Source organism: Danio aesculapii, chromosome 2 (assembly GCF_903798145.1).
Source record: "Danio aesculapii chromosome 2, fDanAes4.1, whole genome shotgun sequence".
Lineage (NCBI taxonomy): Eukaryota > Metazoa > Chordata > Actinopteri > Cypriniformes > Danionidae > Danio > Danio aesculapii.
Genome location: NC_079436.1, coordinates 36,421,953 through 36,439,492, shown reverse-complemented (window position 1 = coordinate 36,439,492; position 17,540 = coordinate 36,421,953). Strand labels below are relative to the sequence as shown.

At 34.1% G+C, this 17,540-nt stretch overlaps 1 protein-coding gene across 1 annotated transcript; it reads right to left on the bottom strand.

The window, feature by feature from the left end:
• Positions 1-1,495: 1,495 nt before the first annotated feature.
• ptx3b (pentraxin 3, long b) lies at positions 1,496-13,525 on the bottom strand. The gene is made up of 3 exons (XM_056478225.1): positions 13,164-13,525; positions 8,513-9,058; positions 1,496-6,436 (listed from the first exon to the last, which is right to left on the bottom strand). Exons 1-3 carry the CDS (start codon positions 13,321-13,323, stop codon positions 5,820-5,822), a joined length of 1,323 nt encoding a protein of 440 aa, XP_056334200.1. The 5' UTR covers positions 13,324-13,525; the 3' UTR covers positions 1,496-5,819.
• Positions 13,526-17,540: the final 4,015 nt, after the last annotated feature.

The window sequence follows — 17,540 nt, the reverse complement described above, 5'->3', positions numbered from 1 at the left end:
CAGGAACAGCTTTATAAAAACAACATTGTTAACTCCAAAAAGACATAACCTCCGTCTGTAAAAATACAATCTCTGGTGTTAACGAGAACAAACCCTTTCTATGTGTGTTTTCCATGTAAATGCACTATCAATGTAAATGCCCAAGTACTTTAAGGTCTCTGAACAAGTAATAGGATGGTCATGCATAACCATTCAACGCATTTGATGGTCACCTACACTTTGGGTCAAATACCATCTCTTCTGTTTTATTGTATTTATTTTTAGCTTATTTTATCACACCAATCAACAAACTGGCTAATTTCTGACTGGTATAACACAATATCATCATGCTCATAAAGTAAATGATGGTGTAATGGTGTAAAAATGTTTATGCAGTGGTTATAATTGAGTAACCTATTAAATGCTTTTTGAGAATAGACTTGAAATTATAATCCACTGTATATTTTAAATGCAGAAATGCACAGTTTATTTTTAATGGAGTAACTTTGTGGATTATAGCTGAGAAGTATAGTGAAAAAATTAACAACTGTGAAAATAAAAATAAAAAAAGGTTCAAAATATCTTCTTGTTTATTGTTATGAAAAATCTCACATATGCACCTTAAATAATTACTTTCAAATATATTAAATTTTTCAGTATATGTGAAAATGAAAGATTTTGGTGAAAATAATTGACTGTATTTTGGGTTAGTGTTGTTATTGTTTTAATTGGTTGCCTATTAAATTATATTTATGCAGTAATCATGGTGTACTATGACCTGTTAAACATTTTTAGAGCATGAAATGTTGTAAATCTGGAACCCAGAGGCTTATGTTTGGTATATTTGTTTATTGAAGACACTTGCTGGATTATTTCAGATACGGAAAAGCTAAAAGAGTGAAGCTGTAATATAATATTGAAGATTATTACTATAAAAAAAAGAGTTATTTTTCTTTTTAATGTTTCCATAGCACATGTTAAAACCTATACCAAGTTTATATGATTCAAATGAAGTACAAATATATATAGGAAGAATATTTAAAAAATAGAAATAACCAAAATGTACATGGGGCGTCACGGTGGCGCAGTGGGTAGCACGATCGGTTCGAGCCTTGGCTGGGTCCATTATATATATATATATATATATATATATATATATATATATATATATATATATATATATATGGGAAACACTTATACACTCTCATTCACACACATACACTACGGACAATTTTAGCTTACCCAATTCACCTGAACCGCATGTGTTTGGACTGTGGGGAAAACCAGAGCACCCGGAGGAAACCCACGCGAACGTAGGAGGAACATGCAAACTCCGCACAGAAATGCCAACTGACCCAGCTGAGGCTCGAATCAGCGACCTTCTTGCTGTGAGACGACAGCACTACCTACTGCGCTACCGCGTCACTATATATATATATATATAAAATGAATGAATGAACAAAGTACATCATCATAAAATATGACTGAAAATAATTAATTGATATATATTCAATAATTCAACATATACATTGTCAGTTTATCCAAACAATGACATATCCTTATTGGTGCTGTATTGCATCTTTAAATTAAGCATAAACAAATATATTAGTGTCGTATACAGTCTAATATTCATGATGATAAATGTAAATTAAAACCAGCAATGTTGTCTTTTAGCTTATTACCTTAAATTTACTTTCACAACTTAAGTTGTAAAATGACTCTTCGTAAATAAACTTTTCGTGTAGTCATGATGATGTCACAGAGGTGTGAATATGCATTATCAGTTTAAAAAGCTCTTTAAGTCACGTTTTCACTTCTACATCAGGAGTAGACATTTAAAGGAAAAGGTGCCTATAATTCTTTTGTCCATAACAATTAAACAAAGAAGTATATAATTACAAATGTAGCCAAAATAAAAGAGGAGATAGTAAAGTTTCCAGAACTTTTTAAACTTCCTTATAACAAAATGTTAGTTGAGTTAAAAAGTTAGTTAATGACATAATAGCTCTACAAGTAAAAAAAGAAAAAAACATTATTTAAATAGATGATGCTACGCTTCTCTTCTCATATAGAGAGCATAGACTTACAACTAGAGTTTTCTAAGGACTATGTAACCTTTGAGGAAATATATGTTGAGAATATACATGAAATATAAAAACACAACAATTTTACATTCACATATATAGACCTAAACCGAAAATTTGAGCAGTGATGAATGCCAAACAATACTGAACCTAAAACTATAAATATATTCTGAAAATTATATTAGATACCATGTTAGCATTCAATCAAAATTTTCATGTTACAAAATAATCAATTTTATGACATTTATACAATATTAAAATGCAAAAACAACAACTGACATACATTAACACATGGTGTGTTAGACCTTAATACTAGTTAAATATTGTTGACAGGAAAAAATTGGTCAGTCAATGTGAAAAAGTTTTTTCTGACCTCTATGCTTCACACAACACTGGAAAGTACTGCTCATTGTAATCATTACACATACATGTGTGGGTCTCATTTCAGAGTTATTGCTACTATGGTTTAAGCACACGCCTTGTTTGGGTTCACTTTATATTATTTGTGGTCAGACTGGACCAGCTGGCAATGGTCATAGCAGAGTAACACCTATGCAGCAATACGCCAGACAAACATTATAAATGACTAAACTATAAAAAAGGGACAGTCTGTTTTACATTATTGGTGAACAATGTAAACAATCACAGTGCTGTAAATAAATCCAGACTCACCCCACCCCACCCCAGCTCATTAAAATGTAAATTTGGAACAACAGAGAAGCAGTTCAGTCATTTGTAGTCCATTAATTACGCTCACCGCAACTACACTGCTAGAATTTATTAGCTGTTTGTTCATTAAACTAATTTATTTACATGTTAAATCGTTTGTGTCCTTAATGCACTAAATAAAAAAACACAATATTGAACTGTTTTATTTGTATAGCATGCATGTTTTTAAGTTAAAGGGAAAGTTCCTGCAAAAATGATATTTCTGTCAGTGTTTACTTGCACTCATGACATTCCAAACCGGTTTGATTTTCCACTAAAGAAAGCGTTTTGAAGGAAGTGTCATCCTTAATCTTTTGAAAATATATTTTATAGTTAGTGATGTGTTTATAGACAATTTTATGTTTTGAGGAGCAGTGTTTGGTCAAGGCATGTAGAAATACAAAGATGGATGGCCCTCTTGCTTTAGTTTAGTTGTGTCCCAAATGACATTGGGTTATTTTATCATTCAACATCAGAGCCTGAAAGGATTTTGTTCTGTTGTTCTAAACCCTCCATCGCTTTAAACCTCTCACTCCGGAGAGTAAACCCTTCAAAGAGATTAGGGTATAGGGATGAACAAATTAGAATGAAATGCAGCCAGTGTGTGAATTATACATTGAGGATTGAGGGGTCAACTTTTTCAGTAATGTTAGTTTGTGTCATACATGCTTCAGTGAATCAGATGTATGTATTTATTTAAATATCATCTAATTTATTAATAAAATGTTTTGAAGTTTTCAGTGTTTTGTGGGATAGGCTATTTAGTGTATTCTGGCCTGGTTAGCTATTTCGGCTTACAAACTATGAGTCTAATTTGATTTTACTTTTAGGCTATATGTAGAAACAAACATATTTTATGAGAAAACAGTCTTGTGAACTCTTACGATGTCTATCAGTGCTTTAAATCTGCTGGTTTCAGACTGTTGAATGACTTTTTTCTCGCATACACTGATTGACGTGATTATGCATTCACAATGATATGAACCGTTATAGGGGTGGTCTAACGGATATCATTCATTCATTTTTTTTTCAGCTTAGTCCCTTTATTAATCAGGGATCGCCACAGCGGAATGAACCACCAACTTATCCAGCATATGTTTTACACAGCGAATGCCCTTCCAGCTGCAACCCATCACTGGGAAACATCCATAAACTCTTATTCACACATATACACTATAGACAATTAAGCTTAATTTACCTATAGCGCATGTCTTTGGACTTGTGGGAGAAACCGGAGCACCCAGAGGAAACCTACCTAGTCACCCTAACCGATGTCTATTTTTTTTTAATTATTAACCTTTTTATTAAAAATACTGATCAGAGTAAACTTCTTATTCAGTTTCTGACCCTCCACCCCCCATACATGTTGTTTTGACGTCCTTCAGGGGGGATCAAACCATAATTAAGGGGGTCAATCCCCCCCCCAAACCCCCCTGTAATTCGCATCCTGAATGCAGCCAAAGACTAATGTGACTGAACCTATATATATTTTTTTTTCTTTTAATTTAGTATGTTATATGAGTTATAGTTGAAATAAACAATTAGCTTGTTTTCTTGCATTGGTTTCTTTTTTCCCCCATACTTTAGACATTTTTTTTTCATATATTATATATATTGTAAATGAAACATAAACCACTCACAACATGCAATTCATAGTCTCATATATAAATGTATGGCCATACAATGATGTTAAAAAAGTGTAAGATTTTTATTTTAATTACTTTTGCAATTCTTGAAATTATACTCAAAACATTGCGAAAATGTTGCATAAATGTGCAGTACAGATACTTTTTAATTATAAATTAAAACGCTTAATATATATGTTTTGCTGGCGGTTCATTCTGCTGTGGCGACCTCTGATGAATCAGGGACTAAGCCAAAGGAAAATGAATAAATGAATGAATACAAGTTTTGTTTTCACAAGCTTCGGAAATGTAACAGATTCATTCATTCATTCATTCATTCATTTTCTTTTTGGCTTAGTCCCTTTATTTATCTGGGGTTGCCACCGCAGAATGAACCACCAACTTATCCAGCATATTGTTTACGCAGCGAATGCCCTTCCAGCTGCGATCCATCACTGGGAAACATACACACTCATTCACACTCATGTAACAGATTTCCACTTGTAAATCATAAAAGTCACCGTTCTTTAACACCACGCCTGTATTTAAAATAGCATAAATATTCTTGGAGTGCACATAGAAGGGAGCATAACTGTCAGTCTGAAGATCGTTAAAACTGAACTGCATTAAAAATGACTATAGAAGCAAATTACAGAAAATGTAAACAAGGCAACTTTAAGATTCTGAAAGATTCAGGAAACTCTGAATTTGCTAACCTATGTTTTGTAATTACGTAATTTAGGAGGATGATGGTTTTTGCAAATGCATCCCAAGTTTGAAATGACATGAGGGTGAATTTATATCTTGGGAAAAAGAGCTTATCTTTTTAAAAGATGAAAATTCACTTTGGTGAGCAAATAAAAGGACTGTGTGACACTAAAATATTGAGTAAAGGCTGCTAAAAATTTCAGCTTTTCTACAATAATAATTGATATTTAAAATAAATTTAGACAGAAAACAGTTCTTTTAAATTGCACTATACAGTACTTTTTGTTTGTTTGTCCTATTTGTAAGTATTAAACATATAATTCAATAACATTTTTGTATTTTATTTTCACCTTTAAGTGGTTCCAAAACTTTATGTGTTTGTACTTTTTTTGTTGGACACAAAAGAAAATATTTGTTAATGTGTTGATAACTTCCTAATAGACGGAAAAAAGCTATGGAGGTCAATGGGTACCGCTTTCTAGCATTCTTCAAAATACTGAATCTTCTTTCGTGTTCAACAGAAGAGTCAAACAGGTCTGGAATGAGGAGGGCGAGCAAACGATGACAGAATTTTATTTTATGGGTGAAATATCCCTTTAAGCGGAGCATATATTATATTTGGAATGAAAGTGAAGGTAAATACAAAAAAAATCCATAATTATATAATAAAAAACACTTAATATACAGCTTTATGCCAGTAGATATTGGTGCAGTCTCAGTTGATATATTGAGCTCCACCATGTGGAATGATCTCTGAAATGCCCCATCCAATCACATTCCCTCTGCTATCACAAGACCCGTCCTGATTTGCGTACTCTTTAATCCTCTCTGCCTCCAGCACGTGGTCCCACATGTTCACCCCTGTCATTTTCCCAGTGAAGACCACTGTTGAGTCCAGATCTCTGTAAATTCCCGACCGGCTGCTCTCCTGCCCAAGCAAAATGAAGCCATCACTGGGCAGTTCGTGGCCTTCTGCTACTCCAGACACTCTGGCAACACTTTCTCCATTCACCCACAAATCGGCCAGACCCTGTTTTGAGCTCCAAGTGGCGCAAAAGTGTCCCCACTGCCCATCTGTTACTACACCAGGAGCTTCCACTAGACCAGTGTCACCGCTTACCTTGAGAAGCAGTGAGCGACCTGCCAGAAGTAGCTGGAGCTCTTGAGGGTTTATCTTGGTTCCGTAAGAAAAAAGAACTGTTTTCTTAAGAGACTGAGTCACTTTGGCCCACAGACAGAGGGTGAATGTTTGTAGAGACATGGACATGGAGGGTGTTACTTCTGCGAAGATGTGCTTGGAGCGCATTGGAAATAATAAAGCCATTTCACACCCTTGAAAAATGAGAAAAGGAAGAAATAAGGATTGAAAGAATAATTATGGCACTGAATCATCACACTGTAAAAAAATATATATCAATAAGCCCTGTTTTATGTTGCTTTAACATAATTAAATAAGCCATAATTAAATATGCATAATTAAATATGTAAACAAGCATTACACAACCCTCCTAATGCTCAAAATGGGTGTAAAATGGCTCGTATAGATTTCCTATGTTAAACTCTTTTTAAAATGGTGCTTCATAGCACCAAAAGTTGTTTTTGGCCTGTAATCACAGGAAACTATTTTAAGTTCTAAATAGCACCTATATATTCAAAGATGGCACTGTGAAAAATTGCTGGGTTCTACACAATTCCCTTGAAAACCTTAAGAATTGTGTTGTTTCAACTCATTTTAAACAAGCAGTTTGAACAAGAAGCAAAAGTCAAAAAATGTTTGGTTTCACACAATCGATTTGTGTTGGGACAACATGAATGAATTAAGTTAACTTATTAGTTTTTACCAATTTAAGTGGATTGAACATAGAACAATTAAGTCCAAAAAACATCAGGAATTGTGTTGTTTCTGCTCATTTTAAATAAGTAGTTAGAACAAACAACAAACGTCATTTTTTGAGTGTATGTAGCACTTTGACCACCTCAAAGAACAACTCAAGAACCAATACTGGTGCTATAGCACTGAAATTGGTTCCCATATTACAAGCCAAGGAACTAATGGTGCTATATATTACCTCTTCTACCATAAAGAACTACTGAAGAACTATTTTTTGTCTGGGTATTTCTTACTTTATAAACTAACACAGTTTTTGCATTGATGGGGTTGGATTTCTTTAAATCCATCACAGAAAGGATCAAAGTTTATCTTTTTTTTCTCATTACTTTATACATATGATTATTTGAATCAGTATTTAATCTTTGAAATGATTTTGACTAGTGAATAAAGTTAAACATTACCCAATTTCAGAATATATTTAGGAATGTTCACTTGGAGTGTCTTTGTCCCTATCTTTGTCTGTCAAAACTCTATTTTCAGGAGCTCCCAAATCAGGTTAGAGGTCAGGATCTGCATTCTTGAAGAATTGGAAACAACTGTTCATACTGTTATTTGCTGTGTTAATTATGTCTAAAGTGATATTTTACGTTTTATATGTTAAATCTTTTAAAGTTATTCCTTTGTATGCAAGCTGCCAGTTTGGATGTAGATTATACCGGTCTTTAACCAGCTTTGATAAGACTGCTGAAAGTGCACTCAGCCTTATGTAAGAAAGAGATTGTACTTTGTGCGTGTGTCTGTTCTATTCATTTTTAGATCATTTTACACGTTTGTATATCTGACGTTTGTATGCTTGAGATATTTTACATACGCACAGAAATTTTATAAGTCTATCTGTGTTTTAAGCGATCAGGTTGAAACACCTATATGTATGGTGCAGTTAATGACGTTATGTAAAAGTATAATTGTTGTCGATTTGTGATTGTAAGCAGAGCGGCCTACGAACTCCTTTGCAAGTGTTGAAGCTGGCTTCTGCTGCTGAAACTGCAGACTATCTTCAGTTTTAATTGAATCTCTGACTCCGGCTCTTCTTCATCTGACAGACTGGTCATTTTTGGGTTCAAACTGTAAATTATCCCTACAGTAATTATATCTATCGATTTTACACATATAAAAAAATATTACTAATTTATTTAAAGGATTTGTGATGATCAAAAACATGGATACTAAATGATGAAATTAGTCTCTTTAAGAAATATAGGCGGAAAAGAATTTGGGTCACTTTGGGACCCATGTTGTCCACTAAATCAGCATATTAAAATAACTTCTAAAGGATTGTTTTACACTAAAAACTGGAGTAAAGGCTGCTAAAAAGGCTTGCAACTTTTCCATTACACTAAAGATTACATTTTTAAGAAATTAAAATAGAAAAAAAGTTACTTTAAATTGCACTATACAGTACTTTTTGTTTGTTTGCATAAATGTTACAAACTTTATTGTATTTTATTTTATTTAAAACAGTGGGAAATCATCAATGATTCTGTTATATATATTTGTATTACCGCTGAAGCATTTACCTGAGGGCAGATAGCGGTGTACTGTTGCTCTCTGGAAAAGGGCCAGTTGGGCATGCACCCTTTGGAGATCAGCGGTGGCGGCCGTTAGTGCTCTCTCCAGCTTCCCACCGTCTGCACTGCTCGCTTCTTGTTCTTTTGGATAAACAGAAAAAGACTTTACCGCCACCTGCCCCAGTCCTGCTCCTAACTCCAGTTTGGTGAGACGGGAAGCCTGATGTCTGCTCAGCTGAATGAGCTGCTGCAGCGTCTCATTGTTTTGGGCTTGATGTGAGTCTGCAGCCTCTCTGAGCTGCTCCATAACTTGCTTCAGATTGCGGTTCATCTGTTCGCTTATGCATTTGCAGGTGTTTTCTGAAGCTTGGACACACGCTTTGTTATTGTTAAGCTTGTGGAGATCCTTCCGTATGAAGTCTATCTCTTTCTTGACCATGTCTTCAGTCTGCTGATGGAGAATGTTTTGTTTCATCTGAGAGTCTTCCAGCATAATGAAGAGTTTGTCCCAGCGGGAGAGGTCCAGGGGTGGACAGGGGATCTGAGTGCCTTCTGCTGTTAATAAAGAAATTTTTACTGCTTAGTGTTTGTGCAACATGAACATTTTTAAAAGGTAAACCAGTTTGCAGCCTCATGTCAAAACGACATTGAAAAAGACATAAAAAATGCAAAGGTTTGCAAAATGCAAAAAAACATTGACGTCCATTTTTTTGACATCCACAATCGCATTGATGCACTTTTGACAAAATAAGTTTTATAATAAAAGATGATTTATTAATCAGAAAGCTTATTTTATCAATTTACATTGGATTTTGTACCATTTAAACTACCTTGATGTCAAAACATCATCAAAGTGACATCTAACATTGCCAAAAAACACGTCATAAATTGATTAAAGGAGAGTCCTGTCATCTATTTTTGATGTGACTTTTGACACCATCATTAGATATCAATTTGATGTCATTTTAACATGAAGGTAGGCTGCTAAAATTGCAGCTTTTCCGTAACAATGACAATAAAAATAAATTAAGATAGGAAAAAAGTTCTTTTGGAATTAGAACAATTTATACACTACTTTTGTTTTGTTTTCCTCCTGTGTTAGAAAGTTAATATAATTCATTTTTTAAATGTAATTTAATCTAATTATCACAATCACCAGCGATATAATCCTGGCACATCGCACGTAAACACACAGATTGCATAGAACTACATATCTGCCATTATATGGACTACAAGTTCCAGTCATGCACCACACACTCACACCGGTTCCTGATCCTTACTGATTGCAAACACAAAGCCGTGGGGATTGTCAAAGGCTGATTACTAGGACTTTAAATGCAGCGCACACACACACACTTCTGGGCTGAGTCTTGTTGTACTGTTTGTGAACATTACAACGTGGTTTCCTTGCCTTGCCTTTTGTGTTTGAACCTTGCCTTGTTTTGTTTGTTTTTACGTTGTCTGCTGCCTGCCTTTTGACTATCTGCCTGTTGTATGACCAAGACTTTGGATTTGCCTGTGTACATCTGTTTGCCTCTGTGTTGACCGTTGCTTGCATGACCATTCTCAATAAACCCTGCATGTGGATCCCCACCTCTGTTGTCAGTGTCCCCTTCATTCATTAATTCATTTACTTTTCGGCTTAGTCCATTTATTATTCAGGGGTTACCACAGCGGAATGAACCGCAACACATCACTGGGAAAGCGTTCTCTTCCCATTACAATAATTCTGTTTAATTTATTTATATTTTATTTTATTTTAAACAGTGGGAAATCATCTAAGATTATTTATTTTAAACATTTTTATCAATTTGGTGTGACATCAAGGTAGTCAGTTAAATTAGCATTTAAAATTTTATATATATATATATATATATATATATATATATATATATATATATATATATATATATATATATATATATATATATATATATATTTTTTTTTTTTTTTTTTTTTTTTTTTTTTTTTTTTTTTTTTTTAGGTTGTTTTGATATCAAGGTGTCTGCTGGGATTGCCATTATATATTGATTAAAAAAAATGAATAATGGGTTCAAATAATATATAACTTTCATTAAACTGTAATCAGTAAGTGAAGTTTTTTTTAATAACTGAATACAATAAGGTGACATTATTATCCTCACACTTCATCCATCAAATCATAAAGGGATACAAAGAGAAAATAATCTGAAAGAACAAAACACAGAGAACTGAAAAGAGCTTTGGCCACAAATTTGCTTGATACTAATGTCATGCAAAAACACCAAGCATGATTTGGTTTTCATGATAGAAAAAATAAATCACAAAGTCAAACATACCTCTCACACAGTTTTCACTACGTACAACATTATTATTCAAAACAATCCATTTCAGTTCTTTTGAATAAAAGTTTCCCAAACTGGACCAGAAGCCTATCATTTGAAATAGTCATCACATGCAGAAAAAAAGGTGTGTGTGTATATATTTGGTTTGCTTTAACCCTTTCTTCTGAGTTTATAGTGAACAGAACAATTGCTAACTGCAGCTTTGCTTGTTTCACAGCATTTGACTACACCCAGAGACAGGTCCTCTGAAAATGAATAACCTTTATGATCCTCATAAGCATATTCTGGTTAATATGTTTAAGCTCCAGGCTTGAGTTTGCAGAAGAGCATCAGTGGAAAGGTATGTAAATGTCAAATGTCATGAAAGCAGCCAACACTTGTGTATTTCTGAAAGCTATAGGTCACAGCACATGACATTATACTTCCATGGCTTTGTGCATTACAGATACAGATAAATATTTAACACTGTGTGTGTGTGTGTGTGTGTGTGTGTGTGTGTGTGTGTGTGTGTGTGTGTGTGTGTTATATGTTAAAGACATTATTATCCCTGCTGTGAAATTGTTATTCTTTTTAAGATATTTCACGAGTTCACAGTGACAGATATTTGACTGAATAGAATATGTGTATTTGGCGTGCTGTCTGGGGAGAGGGCTCTGAGCTCAGAAAGTCACCCTAACTCGTGTTATTCCCCTTATCGGGATAGAGAGAGATAGGTCTGAGTGCAGTGTCTAGTCCGGCTCCAGAACACTCCCCCCTCAGATTTAAGTAGGTATCGGGTTTAATAGTGTGGAGTTGGGGTGGTGGAGGGATGCTGAAGTCAAGAGAAAATGGAGGTATGACGTGTTTGACTAATTGTAGGGGTTTGGTCTTGAGCTGTTTGGATGATTGTATGTGATGAATTAGCCTTGTCAAAGACTGATCGGGCTCCTCCTGAAATTTGTTTATGAACCATCCCTTAATGAAATGTGCTGATTAATAGTATGAAGATTAAGAGTAATCAGCTTAAAGTGCAATTTAAAGGCTTAACTACACTGTACTTTAAGCTGAATCAAATTAACCTTATGAGTCTATTGAACTTATATTACAATATTCTGACTCAAAACAGCTTGCATAACTTATAAAAATAAGTTAGAAGAGGATTAGCTTAGCTTAATAAGTTACAATGACCTAAAAACATTTGCTGTTAGGACTAATTGATCATATAATTTTTTACAGTGTAGGTTACTTAGGTTAACTTTAGGTTAGTCAGGTAAGTCACTCACTGCCAATTAAAGACAAAGCTAATAATATTGGTCTTAGCAGTTTAAAATGATAAAATAAATGATATATAACAATGACCAGTTATATAGCCACCTAATATACAATGACATTTTCACATATTTTTTATTTGAAATATTAAAATATTTGTATTCCCAAATATCTTAAACAGTTAAACGAGTTAATTAAATACCTCGTTACTTCAACTTAAATGGAGTAAGTTCACAGTACTCATAGATTCGTTTTTTTTAAATCAAATGGTTTGTAGTAATCGGTTTCCTCAAACGGTTTGAGTTGCCTTAACTTATTGGGTTTTACAGTACTCAGTTGGTTTGAGTTCTCTTCATTTATTGCGTTTTACTGTGCCCAAATTGCTTCTTTTACTCAAATGGATTAAGTTCACAGTACTCTTTAGGATTAGTTTTTTTAACTTAAATGGTTTGTTGCAATTGGTTTACTTAAATGATTTGAGTTACCTTAGCTTTTTGGGTTTTACGGTGTGCTTCTTTTCAATCAGAAACCACTGGGCTGAAAAAAAAAGAAAAACTAAAGTATATAATTCTACATTGTAAAAAAATATTTTATCTCGACTTATAAAACTTATGAAAGCAGCCAACACTTGACATTATACTTATAGCTCTGTGCATTACAAATACAGATAAATATGTAACACTTCATTGGACAACAGTGGTTTGTTCTGTAGCCAATCAATTAAACTAATTAAACAAATTAACTATTAAAGTGGACTAATAATATTGATCTTAGCACTTTAATACTATAAATTAAATTACATATAACAATAACCAGTTAAATAACCACCTCATATATATTATCATTTTCACAATTTTTTTTAAATTTGGAAATAATAAAATGTTTTGTGATATCCGAAAAGTTTGCATATACCCCTTTACTTAATATTTGACTTAATATTTCTATTTTTAAAATACTTTGCCATACACTAATCTGCCAATACAACAATGTTTTGGTAATTCAACTGACAGAAAATAAAATGACACAAACAATACATGAATGTTTACAGATTACAAACAAAGAGACATGTAGAATTGAAAAAGACTTACATTGCACGCGGTCACCATTGGAGATTTCATTATAGTAGGAATCAGAGTAATCCTCTCCATATTCATAACTGAACACGATCCCAGTTAAAAAGCAGGGCAGGCAGAGGGCCAGCACGGCCCCGGGCGCATACATTCTGTGTACGTTAGTCTCTCTCTGCATGTAATCAGATTATTTTGAAGTAAATCAGATGCTCCACGGCCACAAAGATGCCTCGTGGGTTGTTTTTTCGTGTGCTGGTACTCCGCCACTGTCCCACATGTATCTGAAAGCCCACACTGAGCCTCTGTGAGTCTGAGCGGGTGCTTTTAAACACTCGCTGTGAGTAATGCTGTGCTGGAGGTGGGCTGCATGTGTGTGATGTGCTCAAATGTCACAGCCTCTAATGCTGGTCGGGGAAAAAGAAATTGTCGTGGGGGTGTGGAAAGGAAAATAAGAAAGTGCTTAAATCCCCCCAAATGAGAAGTCTGCTAAAGTCAAGGAGAAAGAATAGAGTGAGAGTTTTGGACATAAAGATGTTTTATCTTAGGGGAGTATCGTCATAATACCTCCAGAGGAAACTTTATTTTGCTTGTTGTCCAAAAGTGAACTTCTCCATTCATAGCTTTTCCTGTTTTATATCTTTTTACCTCAAAATGACCATTTTGTCATCGTTTACTTACCCTCATGTCATTCCAAATTTGTATGTCTGTTTTTTTTAAATAATGATTATGACAAACAATATTTTTTTGCTGCGTGTGTGTTGGATTAAGCCTGTCATGCATAATTATTAATGACAGTAAAAGCACATACTGTACACTTTACAAAGTGCACTGTAAGCGAGAAGTTGATTTTACTTGAAAAAGTGAGTAAACCTGTTGCCTTAAAAGCGAGAAGTCGACTGTATTTAAAACAGGGAGTAAACCTGTTGCCTTAAAAGAGACAAGTTGACTTTACTTAATAAAGTGAGTAAACTTATTGTAACTGGGAACTGTTAAGTTGGCTCAATTACATTTTTATATTTTTACGCATTTATTCATTCATTCATTCATTTTCCTTCGGCTTTGTCCCTTGTTTATCAGAAGTCGCCACAGCGGAATTACCCACCAACTGTTCCAGCATTCGTTTCACACAGCAGATGCCCTTCCACAACCCAGTACTGGGAAAAAAATTGTACACATTTACTTAATAATTTTTCTCACTTTTTAAAAAGTCAAGTAATAGCTTTATACAGTGGTAGATTAAAGTATAGCCCATTTCTGACTACAAATTACATAGTGAAAGTTGTAGTTACTTAATCCTCAGATAGCATATGAATGTGGGCCACAGTTATGCAGCACTGGTGGTCTTCCTTCGACCCAGACAAAATGAATGTGAGCCTGAAGTGGCCCACCTGTATAATGGCAAAAGGGGGCCAAAGATTCCAATTCATATATGGGCCATTTAAGGCAAAGATTTGACACTATGGCAAAATGTAATCTGAATGTGAGCCTAATGTGGCGCATGTGAAAAATGGTAAATTTGGCCCAAATGATGGAGGACTGTCAAAAGTAACTGTAATAGTAATATGATATTTGTTATTTTGAAATGCAATCCAAGAATGTAATATAATCTAGACAATGTGTATCATTTACTATCCTGTACTGTCCCTGGATTGAATCTTGAATACGTCAAAAAGTATGTGCTTCCTGCTTACCGTTTTATAAGCACTACATTCTAAAAAAGATAGATTATTTAAACTCAAATTTGAATATAATTTGGACAAACCCAACTACTGGGTTATTTTTAATAACCCATTTAAATCCATATTTTACCCACATTTAGGTTGAAATAACCGAGTTAAGTGTTTCACTGAATCATTCACTCAAATGATTAGTTGGATTAGTTGAAAATGGCATTATTTTGAAAGAAACCAAGTGAATTGCGAGGCGGTGGCGCAGTGGGTAGCACGTTCACCTCACAGCAAGAAGGTTGCTGGTCAGTTGGCGTTTCTGTGTGGAGTTTGCATGTTCTCTCTGTGTTTGCGTGGGTTTTCTCCGGGTGCTCCGGTTTCCCCCACAAGTCCAAAGACATGCGCTATATGAACTGAATAAGCTAAACCGGCCGTAGTGTATGGGTGTGAATGAGTGTGTGTGGTTGTTTCCCAGTAATGGTTTGCAGCTGGAAGGGCCTCCGCTGCGTAAAAACATGAGCTGGATAAGTTGGCGGTTCATTCCACTGTGGCAACCCCAGATTAATAAAAGGACTAAGCTGAAAAGAAAATGAATGAATGAATGAATGAATGAATGAATGAATGAATGAATGAAGCAAGTGAATCCCTTTACTGATTACTGAATCACTGGCACACTTGAGGGTGTACAAATTCTGCTCCAGCTGTGTTTGGAATTGTTGTCATTGGCAAAACTGAAACACACACACACACACACACACACACACACACACACGCACACACACACACACACACACACACACAAATAGTATTGTTTCTAAAACAAATCTTGATGTTAACTCATTTGCTAAATCATGAAATATTGCACGCCTCTGCATATTCACTTGACTCTAAAATATAGGATATTTTGAAAAGTATTTCATTTGCCCATTGTTAGTGGGCTCCAAAAGGACATAAAACATGCAACATTGTTAACAGAGAAATTTAAATATGATGTCACAGGTTGGTTTTTGTTTCATTTACTACACTGTAAAACCCAACAGTCAACTTAATCAAATGAAATGAGTGTGGTTAACTCAAAATTTATTGAAAGTAATTCTACTCATTTGAAAAGAGTTTGGAACTAAGTGTTGAAGGTAATAATGAGTTAATTTAATACCTCATTACTTCAACTTAAATGGTGTAAGTTCACAGTACTCATATAGATTAATTTTTTTAAAACTCAAATGGTTTGTAGCAATCAGTTTCCTCAAATGGTTTGAGTAACCTTAACTTATTGAGTTTTACAGTGTAGGTAGGACTTTAAATTGCTAATCTTTGTTTTACAGTTTCTTTTGTTCTTGTTTCCACCAATTACTCACAAAAAAAACATTGACTCAACTTAAAATTGTATGGCAACTTTCTGCACCGCTTTTTTGAGTTGACTAAACTAAAATCGAGTCAACTACAGTACTTCAAAACAGCTGTGCAGCAAGTTGCCTTACAATTTTAAGTTTTGTCAACTTTTTGTTTTCTTACACTGCTCCTTGTGATGAAAATTATTTCAAATGTGTTAAATCATCTTAAATGATTTGAATCAATGAATCATGTTGTGTGCCTTTTTGGCCATCTTTGGATTTATAAGTGACACATAATTTTGGAATGACAAGAAAGTGAGTAAAGGATGACAGAATGTTTCTGTTTTTGCGTGACCCATTCCTTTAATGATCTATCTAAATATAAACAGGTTGTGTAAATATTAACTGCAGATGCATTAGAGCGTAAACTCTTGACTGATTGAAGTTTGACTCAATTGCAAGATTGAAGAGACTGAAAAAGGACTTGGGGAATTAAATTACACAACACTATATTGAAAAAGTTGTTAAGAAATAATTTAAAAAATTACTAACAGATCTTCAGAGAGGCTCTTGATAGGCAAAGAATGATTGAGTTTGTCATGACCAGAGTCAAAGACCCTTGGGCCAATCTGTTAACATCCCAAACAACTTAATAAATACAGTGCAGAACAATAAAATAAAAGAATCTGGCAACCAATTTACATAAATTTGAAGGAAACAAGACCTCAGTACATTTTGAAAGAAGAGAATGAAGACTAGAAGACCCGCTTCATGCAAGTGTGTGGTTTATTATTTGTGACAAGATGATATATTTTTGTCAACTTAATTTAAACCAGGCTACTTTTAAACTAATGCTCCACCCACTGTTTAAGAACAGGGAGAAATTTTTAGAAACAGTCAATAATTTATTGAGGCGAGGACAAACATCTGTTAAAAACTCATTGTCTCGGGTGTGTCTTTAGTTTCCAATAGGACGTTACGAGAGTGACAGAAATAGCATTGTTTAACTGTAGAAATGTGTTTAATCGGTATCACCTCTTTGAGGTCTTTCTAAGATTTAATGACTAAAATCATTTTGATAGATCTCTTCTACACAAAAAGAAATTGTGATACTGTATTTTTTGTATAATGTAATTTATATATATAGTTGAAGTCAGAATTATTAGCCCCCTTTCGATTTATTTTTTTTCTTTTTTAATTATTTCCCAAATTATGTTTAACAGTGCAAGGACATATTCACAGTATGTCTGATAATAAATTATAATATAATATTATAATATATTATAATAACATTTTACGGTCAAAATTATTAGCCCCTTTAAGCTACATTTTTTTCCGATAGTCTACAGAACAAACCATCATTATACAATAACTTGCCTAATTACCCTAACCTG

Coding starts and splice junctions, on each gene's coding strand:
- ptx3b (XM_056478225.1), bottom strand. CDS start 13,323: ATGCAGAGAGAGACTAACGTACACAGAATGTATGCGCCCGGGGCCGTG. Junction 9,059..13,163: donor CAATGGTGACCGCGTGCAAT/GTAAGTCTTTTT, acceptor CTTTATTAACAG/CAGAAGGCACTCAGATCCCC. Junction 6,437..8,512: donor ACACCGCTATCTGCCCTCAG/GTAAATGCTTCA, acceptor TCATTTTTCAAG/GGTGTGAAATGGCTTTATTA.